Raw genomic sequence first — 16,343 nt, 5'->3', positions numbered from 1 at the left:
AAAATCCGATATCTTTTATACAATACTATTTATTACAACAACGGAATCTGGAAATACGCATATAGTAACCCTTTTCATCATCCGGATTCGCGTGATTTCGCCGATCTTTTTTTTCGGTACTTCAATCTTTTTCTGCTATGGATTTCATGAATTTTTTAAATGTGATGACGATTTACAATATACGAAAAGGAGAATGAATAATCAGTGTGTTTTTCCCCTACAAAATACTAGAATAACGCCCATAATATTAAAATATTACTATTTTTTTAAAAAATTACTTAATTTGAAATAGTTTTTTTTTTTGAAGTTGACGTTTCTGTTACTTTGAATTAGCAACATGCATATTTGTTATTTTTATTAGTATCTTGCAGAAAGATATTAAAATTAGAAAGGTAAGTCGCAGAAAGCTCGAGAAAATTTTGCCACAGGACTCTAGTTAATCACACAATAAATAAAACAATCTAGTCTACGAAATAAAATACTATAGTATCAAAATTGAAATCAAAATTTGAGCAAGCAATCAGGAAAGTAGTGGATAAGTGATGCAAAAACATGTATTTACTGGAAAATACTGATATTATGGTAATATATTTTTGCAATTTACCAACTCTTAAGTTCCTTTAAATCAGAATCTGTTTAAAGAAGGATGTTTGTTTTTTTTTGAAGTAGGAAGAACTGTCTGGTTTGTGCGAAGGGCAGAGCCACAAACAACGGAAGACTAACTTTCATGTTATCACCTGGACTTCCTATATCAATCATTCTTTTAGAACATGTACAAAGCTTGAAGGGAAAACTCCCCGCCTCTCCGTTTGACCCTCTATCATGCCCTCCATCCAGTCGTCATCATCCGTTATTTCACTGATAATGATGATGACTTCACCTTCTTTGAAAGAGAGCTCGTCTTCTCTGTCCGCATCACAATCGTACAGAGCTCGGCACCGCCTCAATTTTATGGGATCGTGTCTCTACACAAAAAGATAAATCAATAATCATATCCGGATTCATTATGTTAAAAACACCAGAACATTATAAATCAAGTTTAGTAACATAATTTATTATCTCAAAATATGAAGAAAACGCTACTTTTACATAAAAATTTGATTAAATGGACTAACACAAAATATAGCATTGATGCAAATTTTTAAAATAAATAAAATTAAGTTTATTTTATTTAGATGATGATTCATTAAAAAAAAATCAGAAGTTAATAAAGATTGTGACAACAGTGGAAAAAAATCATCTTAATTTTAAACAACTTAATTGTATTTTATTTAAATGAAGATTCATTGGAAAAAAAGCCAGGGGCTAATGGGGGCTCCACAATTTTGACCCCAACAGTGTGATTGTGGCAAATTGTTGATTAGCACTTTCTAATATTCACGAAAACCCTACATCAAAAAAATTAGAATCAGGGTTTCCACTCAATTTCAGAAAAAAAAAATTCCTAGACTTTCCCAGGTATATCAGTTGAATTTCAATGAAAATCGAGACACTATTTTCATCAGAAAATTTTGATTCTTTAAATTTGTAATGTGAAATATTAGATTTTCTGTGTAAAAAATTATTATCAAATGAGGATGGGAACATTTCAGTTTGTCTAAAAGGTGAAATTTTTACAACAAATAATTGTAATAAATGTTAGAATTATTTAACTCGAATCTCAATAACTGATTACTGTTACTGACCATTGTAAGACTGGTTATTTTCCAGGTATGATATAGAAATATTACAGATTTTTGTAAAAAAAAATTGCAACTTTCCCTGATTTTTGGAGTTAAAATAAAATTCCCTGACAGTTCCAAGTTTTCCCAGTTCTCCCTGCCCCGTGGGAGCCCTGTAGAATACAAATTCAATTGGTTATGTTATGGTTACTGCAAATTGTTCAAGACAGTTAAAATAAATATAAATAAAATTAAAACTTTTTTATTTGATTTAACACAAAGTTTAATCCTGCAGTGTATAAAATGTTTGAAATATGTTAATGCATCTCAAAAAGCTGTTTTTCTGCTGAATAAATTTATTAAGCAAAATTCATTGAAAAGTAAATGAAGAATAAAAGTTTACTTAAATCATTTCCTTAGTCATAAAACAATTAATTAAACTACATTTCTATTTTCATTAGAAATATAAGCAATTACAAATGTAACACATTTGAGCAAAAAAGACAAACTTGCTAAAGAATAAATTTATTAATTGAAATTCATCGAAAAGTAGATGAAGAATAAAAGTTTACTTAAATCATTTCCACATTCATAAACAATTAATTAAACTGCATTTCTATTTTCATTAGAAGTATAAGCAATTATAAACCTAAAACATTAAGAGAAAAAAAGACAAACTTGCTAAAGATTATCACATTAATTTGTAATTTAAATTATTTGTCAATATAAAAGCCAGAATTCCATGAGCATGCTTAATTTAAAAAAAATTAATTAAAGAAAATCAGACTTACTTTCCGTGGTGGAGGTACGGGTGTTTGACTTTGACTACTGTTTGAGTCACATGACTGAGGCAAACTGTCAGTAGACTGACCATTGCTTAATGTTTCCAAAGCATCAGTACTAGCAACTAGTGAAATATATTAAAGAGCTAATTAGTAACATTTTAACATAACAGTTTCACCATCTGAAAACACAAGTTTTTATTATTAGGCTTATTGATTCAGCAACAGCAGCTTAATAAAGATGGCTAACATAGAAAATATTTATATATCTTAAAAAGTTGCATCATTTTAAACATATCCAGCATTTCTTCTATCAAAAAATAATATCACATTTCTACAGGGTGCATAGTCAAATCTTGCAACAAAAAATAAGCACCTTTTAAGTACATTTTAAGCACTTAGAAAATATTTTTAAGCACTATATACATTAACAAAATGCAAAATTATTTTCAAAGACTTTATGTGATCATGATAAAATAACTAGCTTCTGACAAAGAACTCTTTTCTTGATTATATTAGCCATTAAAAAATGATCAAGAGATTTCAGAGTGTGGAAAATGTAGCTTGAAATTGAGAATATCATGCAAAATGCAGAAGAGTTGCACGTGAGAGTGCAATTTCAAAGCACCCAGCTCACTATACGCATATGCAGATTCGCAAGTATTTCATTAAACCTGTAAAATGGCCCTTTCATACGCTATGGACCTACGGTAAGCTGAAATAGATTGTGGTTGAATGAATTATAAAAACGTTGAATAGAACAATGTGAAAAGCACGATTTTTCATAATACAATGTGAAAATTGACATAGCAAAGAAAAATATCTCATTTTCGAAAAGGGAAAATTAAGCACTTTTTTAAAAACACCTGCTGAACAAAGCACCTTTAAGGGATATTAAAAAAGAAAAATCGAAAATAAGCACCTTTAAGCACTTTTTAAAAACCCAACGCACCCTGTTCTACATCTTTAACTTTTTTTCCATAAATTTATAATATATTATAAATAGAGCTTTTTTTTTTTAAATACATAATATATTTAAGTAATATGTTTTAAATGAAAGTTTAAATACAAATGTTACTTATCAGAAGTCATAAAGCTAGAAACCATGACTAAATTTACCAAACAAAATACCGTACCTGGGGGTGTGGGAGGTGGTGGACATTTTGGCCTTTGTAGGGATCCTGTATTAGACATAATAGATTTTTCTACACTGTAAATCAGAATATTACATTTTATTAACTGGAAGGAAAAAACAGGATGCAAACATATTGTTCTTTTTTCTTCTTACATTTTTATTACTAATGAATGCACATACATTAAACTGAAGTATATTTTTTCAAAAGAATTAAAAATTGATCTTTAGATTCTTCTTGATTTACAAGGTCATTCATTAACGTCATCAAAAAAGAATGCACAGATTTTGTGAACTCATAAAAAATTTTTTTTTATGGCAAGGAAATAATTTGTGGATCGAAATGCACAGAAAGAATGCTGCTCACTTTGAAAATCCTCACAACTGAACCTTCACGGATACATTTTTCTTTACTAACCTTCTTAAGATTTTTCTAAAATTGTCTAAAAGATATCCATTTTGCCTTTTCATCATGTTAAGTGTAATAGTCTCCCTCTCACTTTTTCTTACCTAATGTTGTTCTTCTGAAAATCTTTCTGCTGAAAGAATGTGGTTCACAATTTCTGTTTGAATTTGCCTAATTTTGAGAGGGGCTTAATACAGAGCTTAATAACATTTATAATTATGTTATTTCATAAAGATACAAAGTGTTTCGAACATTTAGAATATACTAGGAATATGATTGACCTCCAAAATTAATGTATTTTTGAAAATTTATTAAGAAACACTAAAATTAGTAAATGAAAAATAGCATTATAGAGGTTGTCAATAATGTTAAAATAGATTAAAAAATTCGGGTAAAAAGAATTTTTATAGGGAATTAAGAATTTGAATTCCATTTTCTGTTAAAAATCTGTTTTAAAGAGAGATAATTTTTTCGAAATTTCAAACTTGCAACAAGTCATGTCTGTTACTAAATATGGTAACAGACATGACACTTCAAATGAAAAAAAAATTCTTTTGGCTAAGTAATTATATCAAATATTCCTTCTTGATTTAGAATACAATCACTATAAACTACTTTATATCTTGCAGAAAAACTAAAAAATAAATTTATGTTATACAACTAGTTAAGGTAACAGAAATACTAACAGCATAATTTGAACTTTACGCCAGAACTTTGGTTGGTACAAGGCGGATGCGGAATTCATATTGATCAGCTATCGCTGGGATTCGAACCCAGTTTACCTCATTGGAAGGTGAACATTCTATCCCTTGACCCATTTATATTTTATTTTACAAAAGTCGTTGCACTGCAGACCTAATTTTGGGTTTGTGACTATTAATGTTCAACTCAGTAGCCTCATAATTTTAAACCCAATCCAGAAGACAAGAAAACTCCTGGATCAGTGCCCTCAGAGGTTTTGATTTGTTATGGGTACATGGAGGACTTTGTGATTCAACAGATTTAACGTGCATCAGTCTCCAATTACTATGTGGAGAGTCTTCAGCCGGCAGGGATTGAACCCATTTATATTTGTAAGAAACACATTATACAATTTAAAATCTATACAAATCACTTTAATAAAACAAGAATTAAATATATATATATCTATATATCAATTATACCTTTTGAGCACAGGAAATTCACAAGTCTTTGGCAGCAGCTGTTTGGCACCTGGTGCTGAAAGAAAAAACCATTGTCACAGTATTAAAAAGTTGATATTTCTTTAATTAAAAATCAACTGAAATTAAAAGAAAAAATTTTCACATATAAAAATTATAGAATTTTTAAAACTGGGATATCTACATCCTTAGGCAATTTCAAAATACTACTTCAGCTTTAACATTGAATATTCTCCTACTTCTTAAAACTAAATGAGACCATAAAGAAATTTTGCAACTGTCCAATATTATCTTAAGTCTAACTTTTTTTCATTTGTAAAACAATGTCACAGCTGCCAACATGGATAGGGAAACAATCTAGTCGATTTTACGAAATAATACAAATTTCATGATAAATGTACTCAATATTTTACATATGGCGAATTTTAGGGATTTTTATAGTCATCAAGATAGAAAAACTGCAATATTTTCCAGTAAGGATTTCACATTAAACATACTTGAAATGTTATGTATTAAGTATACTCATAATTTGGAATGGTAATAGTCATTTAATTCATCAAAGATAGTTAAGACTTTTTAATTAACTTAAAAAGGGATTTCTGAAAAAAAAAAAGCAATAGTAATACGTATTTAAGTATTCAAGCAAGCAATAATCTGTAGACAAATGCTATTTTAATAGGTATTTTTTATGAAACTTAAGGAATTTTAGGGAATTATCTAAAAATGTACAAAAACCAGGAGAATTTTTAATAAAACCAGTAGACTAAGAGAAACTGGCAGAATCCAGTAGTCTACTGGAAAATCCGGTAGAGTTGGCAGCTATACAATCACATAAAATTTTTTGGTGAAACCTAAGCTACACGAAGCTATGGAAACAAAAATTATTTTAAAATTTTTTTCATGAATTTCTTACACTTTTGTAGTTTTTCAATACATTTTCTTTTATAATTAAAGTTGGAAGTTAAATAAAAAGTAAATTAATCATTTATGGAAAAAGTTCGGTCTTTTAAAAAATTTGCTTAATTAGACAAAAAAAAAAAGTAGCAAAACATATGAATCTTACAGGACAACATATTTTTTTAGTGTTATAAGCAATGAAAGAAAAAATAATTTCATTCTTATTTAAAAAAAAAGTAAAATTTATTTTTCAACAAGAATGTATTTAAATAAAACCATTCTTTAAATACATTTTGAAACAGAATTTCTGAAAAGGACTATAACTTCTATTGGCTAATTATCTTACGAAATCATTTAATTGTAGAATCAGAATTTAATATTAAAAAGGCAATTAACTCTAAACTTAAACAAATGATTTATTGTTAATACAAAATCATATCTTAAAATGTATTCGTCAACATTAAAGTGTATAGACTTTAATAGATTAGTATCAGTCATTAAATTTAGAAAAGTAATTGAGATTGGGAAATAATATTGTTGCTTTGTTATGCGCATTGTAGCTCTAAAAATTAATTTGTGAAAGCACATTGTATAATATACGCAAATGAGAGATATTTGAGCCATTATTTTTATAAGTGGAATAAACCAACTTAAACATTGGTTATTTCTTCTAACAATTTTTATAATCAATATTGCATTTCAAAGTTTAATCAAGTTATAATGCTAAAAACCATTATTGATTAACTTTTACCAAGGGTTTTAAATTCAAACAAAAGTTAACACTTAAAAATATGCATACAGTTTCATAACTATTGCTGCTACTTTGTCGTTACAAAAAAATTTTTTTTTGATAAAAATTTCTGTAAAATATATACAGTAAAACCCCGCCAAGGGACGGAAATTTCGGTTCACTATAAACGGGACTTCACTATATCCGTTCCAAAAACATTTTTAATTTATGGTTTCAAACTCCCACTTTTTATTACATATTATTTAAATAAATGGCCAATAAAATGAAAAACAAAAGTAGTGATACATAGCAACAAAAATGTGTTAACTTATATTTTTTATTACTCTTCGTCTTGCGTACAAAAAATAATTAGTAATCTTTAGCTGATGAGTAATCCACATCAGATATGGAAACATTTCCCGACTATCAAATAATTTTTTCTGAATTTATATTATTCTGCTTTTCAAAGCACTCTACCCAGGCATTCGAGCGCATAAAAGTAGTCTCACCAAATCGCTCAGAAAATTCATCTGCTTTGACTTGAAGCATTTGTCCATATACTGGAAGATTGAGGCTTTTTTTAATGCTGAACCAATTCAACAATGCTATTCAATAATGAAGCAAACAAGAAAAAATGCTTATTACTACATTCCATGCTATACATGGTTTTAAAAATCAGTATATGTATTAGTTTTGAAGTAGAAATTTCAAAATTATTATTTAGAAAATGAAGAAAATAAATCAGTTGAAGACAGAAAAAAGTTCATAATATGCAACTTCCTCTCTTTTTTATTGGTTCACTATATCCACAAAAAATAACACTATACATGTGTAGCAAGGCAAGGGAGCGAACATTTCGTTCACTCTAAACCACATTCACTATAGCGGGGTTTGACTGTATATAAATGAGAAATATTCAGAACGTCTGTTGAAATTAAAATGCCCATTTCCAAAACTTCTGAGATAATCTAAAAAATTTTCACACACAGTGCAAGAATAAGAACATGACCTAAAATGTATGAATGAGAACAAATTATTCTCTCCCTTTTTGTATAAAATGAAAATGCACGTTTCCAAAATTTCTGAGATAATATAAAAAAAATTTCACACACAATGCAACAATAAGAATATGACCTAAAATGTAGGAATGAGAGGCTGAAATAAAATGCAAATTAATAGAGATGCAAAGCATGCATGCATTGTGTTAAAGGCAGGTGCAGAGAGAAGGCAGCTATAGAGGCAACTGTCCTACCAGGAGAATTCGTCTGGAACCAGTGATTGATGCTACTGTTGTCTACGGAGGAAGAGGAACTGGAATAGTTGATGGAATGAGGGCGCAAGGACACAAGGTCAGTGGAATGGTTTCTCCGATGTATGATCCCGGTAGGGGATTGGGAAAGTCCTGGATCAGAAGGAGTACGGGAATGGCAGGGTGTGGCAGGACTGTCTATTTGGGATGGAGGCGGGGGCGCCGCACGCTTCTTCATACTACCATGCGAACTCAAACCTGGGACTGAAGCAAAGGATTTGTTAGCAAAAGCAAAATAGCTTTGTTAGGTTCAGCAAGCAACCTCTTTTTAACATTCACAACACACAAAACATCAAATTCAAAAATATCATTCTATTTTCTTTATTTATTATAAAAATTGCTGTTAAATTATCCTTTCTTCGTTCGGGAAACCCTGTGACAGAATTTTTTCGTGCTTTCTGCAATATACTTTTAATAATAACAAAGATGCATGTTACTCATTTAAGGAAACGAAAATGCCTTGTCTACAAAAACAAAATAATTTTTTTAAATTCAATAATTAATGTTTTTTTTCTTTTGGTTTTAATACTACGGGCGGATATTCTCTCATTCTAGTGGGAGGGGGACGCAATAATTATTTCCTTTACCGCATTCTGCAAATCATCATCTCATTAAAAAAGTAATTAAATATCGTAAAATCTGCAGTAGTAATTACCAAAAAACAGATCTGACGACAAAATCACCCGAATCGGACTCTTCAGAAAGAGGTTACTCAAATGCAATGTTTTGTTTTGATTGTTGTAATAAATAACATCGTATAAAAAATATCGGGTTTTAAAAACTATGCGGAAATCAAAAGCAATAAATGCAACAAAAAAAAATCGCTAGAACCATTGCCTTAACAAAGTAAATGATCAAATGCGCAATTAGAATTTCCCGTATCTCCTGAAATATATCCGGATATCTAAAAGTCGAGTGAAAATCAATGTCGATAACTGCCGAAAATACTATAAAAATGGATTTATGATATCGGCATATATTGAGCACTTTAAAAAGTTTTTATTTAAACTCGAGATTAAAATTTTACATGTAAAATCTAAAAGCCAAGTGAAAATCAATGTCAATAACTGCCGAAAATACTATAAAAATGGATTTATGATATCGGCATAAATGGAGCACAACAAAAAGTGATCATTTAAATTTGCGATTCAAATTTTACATGTAAATTTCTGTAGAAAAGCAAACCAAAATTCTTTACTTCCAAAAGAAAAACCTTTCCGCAAGAACTTAGTAAAGTTCTGTGACAATGTCGCCGCGATTCTGCCAAGGGGTCAGGAAAACAGTTTTTTCCTTAAACGTCATAGATACAAATGTTTTAACGAAAGCAACAATGCAAAGCTTACTGTTATCTGGGGAAATATAAATAATAATAAAAAATAAATAAACTATACAAGTCAAATGACGAAACAATTCAGCAGTGCTTGTTCAAGTTCAATTTCTAAATGTTCAATTACAACAAAAAATCGATTTTAAAATGCTTAGTTATTTTAGCATTTTGAGTAAGAAAAGATTTTTTTTTTTTAAAAATGTGCATCATTTCAAAAATAATTTAACAAATATTAAGATGCCCAATAAAAGTGAAGATTAAGATTAACTGAAAATAACGTATTTTCTGTGGAGTCATACTAGAAAAAAGGAAAAAACAAACATATATTTCTTTCAGTGGGCTGATTTCAAGTAGAAGTTCTTGCAACTAGATTCATAAGTTTAACTTTAAAGGCAAAACAATTGTTGTAGTTATTGTCATTTAACTACCCATTAATAGAAGAAAATTTAATCAATAAAATATTTGATCTTTGCATATAAATTTGAATGCATTTAACATACATTGATAGCATGCTTTGAATAGGACAGAATTGCTCAGTAGGCCGATTTCAAGTAGAAGTTCATGCAACTAGATTCATAAGTTTAACCTTAAAGGCAAAATAATTGTTATAGTTATTGTAATTTAACTGCCCATTAATAGAAGAAAATTTAATCAAGAAAAAATTTGATCTTTGCATATAAATTTAAATGCAGTTAACATACATTGAAAGCATGCTTTGAGTAGGACAGAATTGCTAAAAAGAGCACTTGAAACCTGTCAATTGCAATTGAATAAATATACCATGATCATATATTTTAATAGCTATTGTTAATAGTATAAATTCATTTAGTTTAGCAAATTGGAGTATTACATTTAAAGGTCATTTAAGCACATTATAGTGTCTTAAAGCCGAATTGAAATCATTTCTCATCATAATGGAGATGCACTGAATAGTGATGTAGTCCAAAAACAGAATATTGGGTTACTGAATATAAGTATTCAGTGATCGAATATTTTTGATTCATTAATAGATTTTTTTAAAAACCTTCTTACTTGTTTTTAATGAATTAAACTAATTTTCTAATAATAGTAATGGTGATTATTATAATCTAATAATGAATGTGAGCAAGGTATGAGGTTTGCTAATACAGTCGGACTTCTATTTAACGAACTTCCATTTTGTGATGTTTTTCAAGGAACCAAGAACATTTTGGAAATTTCTTTATAAAATAACTTCCAAATAGCAAAGTAAATTTTCTATTCAACGAACTTTTCTTTGAGATTCACTTTCCCTATTTCCCAAAATATTTTAGAACATTTCAAACTTGTTAACGCATTTTTAGGGGGAAATGCCCTTGAATTGATTTACGAAGCCACTTAACTTTTAGAGAAAGCAGTATAATACCTTTCCCTTTTTGTTTCTATTTCAAACGAAAAACTCAGACAAAATAAACGGATTTTATCAGTAGTAATTAAACTTAAGAATGCATGTGGTAATATATTTTTATAATTACTTTCAAAATAAATGCCACTATAATTTTATTCATAAATCTAGCTTTTTTTCGTTGAAAATGTATGTAGCATGTACTGGATAATGCTTTGCTCCATTCTTGCTTTCCATGCAGATTTCTTATACAGTTAAGATTTATAAAATAAATAGTAGATACTAGTTCACAAGAAAAAGGTGTATCAAACGCTATTTTAAATATGTCTAGTGTTCATGATTTTAAAACCTGCTTTGAGTTATTTAAGTATTTCAAAATTATTATTTTCAAATACACGAAAAAAAATGAATTTTCCATATAACGAATTCATTATCGGGATTTAGCGACTTCGTTAAATAGTGGTCGGACTGTATATGTTTATTATTCCTTACACGAATTGTAACTACTCTTTAGGGAAAGAGGGCAAACACGATTAACAAAATTTAAAATAACGAGATTTGTTCACAAGGCAATCATTTCAATTTATATATATCTAAATTGAGAATTGAAATGGTTTGTAAAACAAATTATGCATAGCAGAAATACAAATTCAAAACAACTGCATTGTTAATACAAATAGACAATAAAAGCGCATTAATTAAAAGAGCACAAAAAAGGTAATTTGACTGAGGTCCTATTATGACACAAAATAAAATGAATTTAAATTTATGATTTTTTGAACGGAATTTAATACTTAAGAGGAAAATTTTAACTGTTTTAGTTCTTTCTAAAATTTAAGTAGGTTGATTTCCAGATTCAAATTTTCTTTACTTAATGTGAGAATGCTACAAAATCTTATAATAACACAGAGTTAAAACACAATTCTTTTGTAGCCCATTTTTATCAAATTATAAATAAAATAAAGAATTAAAAGCAACTTACTGAAAGGTTTTTTATTTTGAGGTGGAGGTGGAGGAGGCATTGAGCGTGGTGTTACTAGCGGACTTTGCTTTATTGTTTCACTAATAGTGCTAGACCTGCTAGTGGGAGACTCATTACCCACTACGCTGGATGGTCGAGAGCGGTTCATGTGCTCAGGAGTTATTTGACCACCCTAAAGCAGACAACAGACATTTCAGACTAAAATATCAATATTTCTTTTAACAGTTATTTATTTTAGATACTGCCATTGCAATGAGATTTTAAACTATTCTTTAAGTTATACAAGATGAAAATATCAAATTTAAAGTATATATTAAGAAGATACCTTTTCATCACCATCTTCATCACTGAAGTCTGTCGAGCCATCTTCTTGGGAAAGGCCCCAGTCAATGCTTACATTCTCAAACAGTGTTTTTTTGTTCTGAATGGCATGTTCCAGCTAAAACAATTTTATAACTGTGTTAAGACTTTTTGTTTAAAGCTATCTCAGCATGAGAAAATAAAAATAAAATACATTCTCAAACAGTGTTTTTTTTGTTTTGTTCTGAATGGCATGTTCCAGCTAAAAAAATTATAATTGTGTTAAAAATGCATGGTGTTTGTTAAAGGCTATCTCAGTATGAGAAAATAAAAACAAAATACATTCTCAAGCAGTGTCTTTTGTTCTGAATGGCATGTTCCTGCTAAAAAAATTATGATTGCATTAGGCCTGCATGGTTTGTGTTGAAATCTATCTCAGCATGAGAAAATTAAGACATACTAGTTCCCTGCAGGTATGAAACTCTTTCTCTTTGGCAATGTCGAGGGGAGTCTTTCCTTCCCGGTTCTCGATTTGTGGGTTAGCACCGCTTCGCAGTAGAAGTTTCATGCATTCTGACCGGTTTCGTTGAGCACACAAGTGAAGAGCTGTACTTCCGTCCTCGGTCTGCTTGTCGAGACTTGAGCTAAGAAAAAAGAAAGTCTTGAAATGACAAATACATACCTGCCAACATTGGAGAAATAAAATAGAGATTTTACAGGCTGGGTAGTCAGATTTTTCAACAAAAAATAAGCTCCTTTTAAGCACTCAAATAATATTTCCAAAAAAAAAATCACAATTAGGATCTGTGCAGTATTAAAAAATTTTTTTTCTTCTATTGTTTAAAGTTCTTCATTTATAAACATAAAATCAATAAAATTCAAAAAATGCTTTCAAAAAATTTACATAAGCATGGTAGAAGAATTAGTTTCTGATAAATATTGCAGAGAAAATTGCATCATCATGCATTTTTTGTAATTTAGAACGACAATCGATAAGCAAAGAAAAAGTCACCTTTTAAAAGATAGAAAATTAAGAACTTTTTAGAAATCCTGAATATAAAAAAGCACCTTTAAGGATTTTTAATAAAGTTAATCAAAAATAAGCACCTTTAAGCACTTTTTAAACATGCTACACACTCTGTTTTACTAGCGACATTTTTTAGGCTCTGATTAGTTTTCATACATCATGTTAGTCAAAAAGAGAAACTAAAAATTGGAAATAATATAAGCACTTACATCTAGCGAAGGGAAAAATATGCATATAAATTTCAATCTAAAGAAGATTTTTAAACCATTATTTATAATTACTTAAACTATATTTTAAAACCGTTATTGGACAGCCAACCCAATTTTGGGTTTACGAATACTAGTGTTCAACTTTGTAGGACGGTAATTTTGAAACTAATAACACCAGTTCTGATCAATAAAAAGAATTTTAAAAAAGTTTTTTAAAATAATTTTGTTTAAAAATCATAAAAATGTACTCCAATACTTCCAAGACAGAAATTTCACATTCCAAATCAGATATCCAATTGTGGATTCGCATTCTCCAGAAAAGAGCAAGAATAACAAAAGAATCTTGATGATGCAGTAAATACCTGTCTTTTTGGCTAAAAATCTGAATATTTTTTAATACTCTTCTGCAAAAATGAAAATTATGGTATTAAAAACGAAAGAGTGAAATCTTGCAATTTGATAGGGTGTCAAACTCCCCCGACAAATCCCAGTTTTGGGATAAAATTACATTTCCCATTTGCAGTGTTGCCATAGAAAAAAATTAACAAAGTAGTTGCTTTCAGTAGCCTAAATCATCAAAATAGTTGCCTAAATAAGAACAAAAATATTATTTAATGACTTAATTGTCATATACCATAATCCATTTAGAAAGTGGGTGGCAAATATGATAATTTTTATATAAATGTAAGTATTCTAGGACTAAATTTTTAGATTAAAAAGTTAGCATATTTGAAGAAAATTAAATACTTTTAATTGCTAGAATTCATTCAAAAAAATACTTTTTCATTAAAAGAAACACACTCTTTGTAAAGAGTTTTCCTTTCAATCAATAATTGATTTAGCAAATATATAAATTTATATATTGTGAAAAGTGATTACTCAAATTCAAAATTCACATATTGTAATATCATATTAAAAATGAAAATTATGTTTTCTAAAATCTAGCAGAAATTCATAGCAACTACCATTGAAAAGGTGATCGAGAAACAAAATGGATTTACAGTGGAATCTGTGCAAATTAAAGAGTAATGACTCAAATTTGTGATTCAAAATTTTTTCATTTTTTTTAAGAAAAAAAAGATTTATTGTGTTCAGAAGTTTCCGCAGGCCGCAGGTTTTCAACCCAATTTATGCTTTAAAAAAAAAAAAAAAACATTGCTAGGAGTACAGAAAAGTCTCCTTTTCCTGAAAATAGTTACTTTTTTTATTAGCATTTTCAGGCAAAACAAGTTGCCATAGTCGCCTCATTACAAAAATAGTAGAAAATAGTCGCCAGTGGTAACCCTGCATTCGATTTTTTTAAATCAAATCTTGCTTTCTCTGACAATTCCCGGTTTTCCCAATATTTCCGTGCATATGAACCCTGACTTTGGTAATGTGAACTCTGATTTTAACAAGAACATGCAAGAAGCTGTAGGAGTTTACATACCTATTCTGGACTAAAAAATCTACAATGTGTAAAGAAGAACCATCCTCTTGTGAAACAGCAACTTGTAAACTTGTCTCTCCTATTGCCTGCTTAGAAAAAGGAACATTAATGAACGACAATTATTGAAATCCATATATTTGAATTATAAAAGCATAAAGATTTTGATATTTTCACACATGAAACACAAACAAAGAAATCAAAAATTGCAACAGTTTAATTTATTTCAACAGCTATAAAGAACGAGTGTTATTACGCTTTCGAGGTCCGATGGGTCGCTAAAAGAAAGCTTTGGGAAAAATTCGCTAGGTTGGCCCGGGGTAATGTGTCAATTCGCATTTGTCATTTCTAAGTACGTAAGAAGCACAAACAAGTTTAAAAAAATTTTGCCTCCTGCCAAATGTGAATTGCGTCCAGTCATTCTACTTTTGAATGCTGAAGGAAGCAGCGCAGCTGAAATTTATAGATGAATGAGTAAAGCGTTAAGAGAAACGTTTACGAGTGACAGCAAAGTGCAGAAATGGTGCTTGAACTTTGTTGATGAATGCGCAAATGTTTACGATGCAGGCAAACAGGGAAGGAAGCCAGTGTTAACACATGTGGCTGGTTTCTGTGATGAATGTATTGGAAAATTGGTACCACACTATGACAAACGTATGAATCGGAATGGCGATTACATTGAAAAGTAGCTTAATGTTGTATTCCATTGCTCCATATAAAATTTTCTTGATTCTGACTGTGATTTTCATTTAGAGACCCATCAGACCTTGGGAAAAAAAAAGACCTCCTACATTTATCATAAAATAATATCTTTAATAATAAATAAAATTTCAAATTTTTTTTTGATAGTCTTAAATTTTAAATTTTTTTTTTCTTCAAATAAATCATGATTTTGTCTTCTGCAGCCATATTTTTATAAATATAATTTTTATAAAAATAAGTACCTTTTAAGCACTTTTCAAGCACTCAAAAAATATTTTTAAGCACTCCACTGAATCCAGTTCAGTATACACAGGTGCGGATCCGCGAGTATTTCATTAAACATGTAAAACAAATGGTGTTTTCATACACTACAGACCGGCGGTAGGCCGAAATAGATTGGGGATGAATTAATTGTGAAAACAGTGAATAGGACAATATCTTTTTGCATAATTTGAGGCGAAAATCAACATGGTAAAGAAAAATATCACATTTCGGAAAAANGCAAATGCTTACGATGCAGGCAAACAGGGAAGGAAGCCAGAGTTAACACATGTGGCTGTTTTCTGTGATGAATGTATTGGAAAATTGGTACCACACTATGACAAACGTATGAATCGGAATGGCGATTACATTGAAAAGTAGCTTAATGTTGTATCCCATTGCGCCATATAAAAATTTCTTGATTCTGACTGTGATTTAGCGACCTATCGGACCTTGGAAAAAAATAGCCCTCCTACATTTATCATAAAATAATATCTTTAATAATAAATTATATTTCAAATTTTTTCTTGATAGTCTTAAAATTTTAAACTTTTCTTTTCTTCAAATAAATCATTATTTTGTCTTCTGCAGCCAAATTTTTCAACAAAAAATAAGTACCTTTTAAGCACTTTTCAAGCACTCAAAAAATATTTTTAAGCACTTTGAAAA

General features: G+C 29.5%; 1 protein-coding gene across 2 annotated transcripts in view; it reads right to left on the bottom strand.

Moving 5' to 3' along the window:
* Window positions 1-649: 649 nt before the first annotated feature.
* The window catches only part of LOC107450410 (ArfGAP domain of ASAP), a 53,132-nt gene continuing 37,438 nt past the window's right edge, over window positions 650-16,343 (bottom strand). Inside the window, exons 19-27 of one of the 2 annotated variants that reach the window (XM_043051406.2) lie at window positions 14,715-14,800; window positions 12,510-12,693; window positions 12,075-12,188; window positions 11,750-11,921; window positions 8,021-8,281; window positions 5,145-5,199; window positions 3,580-3,653; window positions 2,453-2,568; window positions 650-965 (exon numbers count right to left, since the gene is read on the bottom strand). In XM_043051406.2, coding sequence (XP_042907340.1) covers window positions 756-965; window positions 2,453-2,568; window positions 3,580-3,653; window positions 5,145-5,199; window positions 8,021-8,281; window positions 11,750-11,921; window positions 12,075-12,188; window positions 12,510-12,693; window positions 14,715-14,800 — 1,272 coding nt within the window. In that variant the 3' untranslated portion in view covers window positions 650-755. The remainder of the gene's footprint in view (window positions 966-2,452; window positions 2,569-3,579; window positions 3,654-5,144; window positions 5,200-8,020; window positions 8,282-11,749; window positions 11,922-12,074; window positions 12,189-12,509; window positions 12,694-14,714; window positions 14,801-16,343) is intronic. The other variant, XM_071186736.1, reaches the window with a different exon arrangement.

This window comes from Parasteatoda tepidariorum, chromosome 1 (genome assembly GCF_043381705.1).
Source record: "Parasteatoda tepidariorum isolate YZ-2023 chromosome 1, CAS_Ptep_4.0, whole genome shotgun sequence".
Taxonomy (NCBI): domain Eukaryota; kingdom Metazoa; phylum Arthropoda; class Arachnida; order Araneae; family Theridiidae; genus Parasteatoda; species Parasteatoda tepidariorum.
Note: the sequence above shows the minus strand (reverse complement) of the source record. Positions and strands in the feature narration are given on the sequence as shown.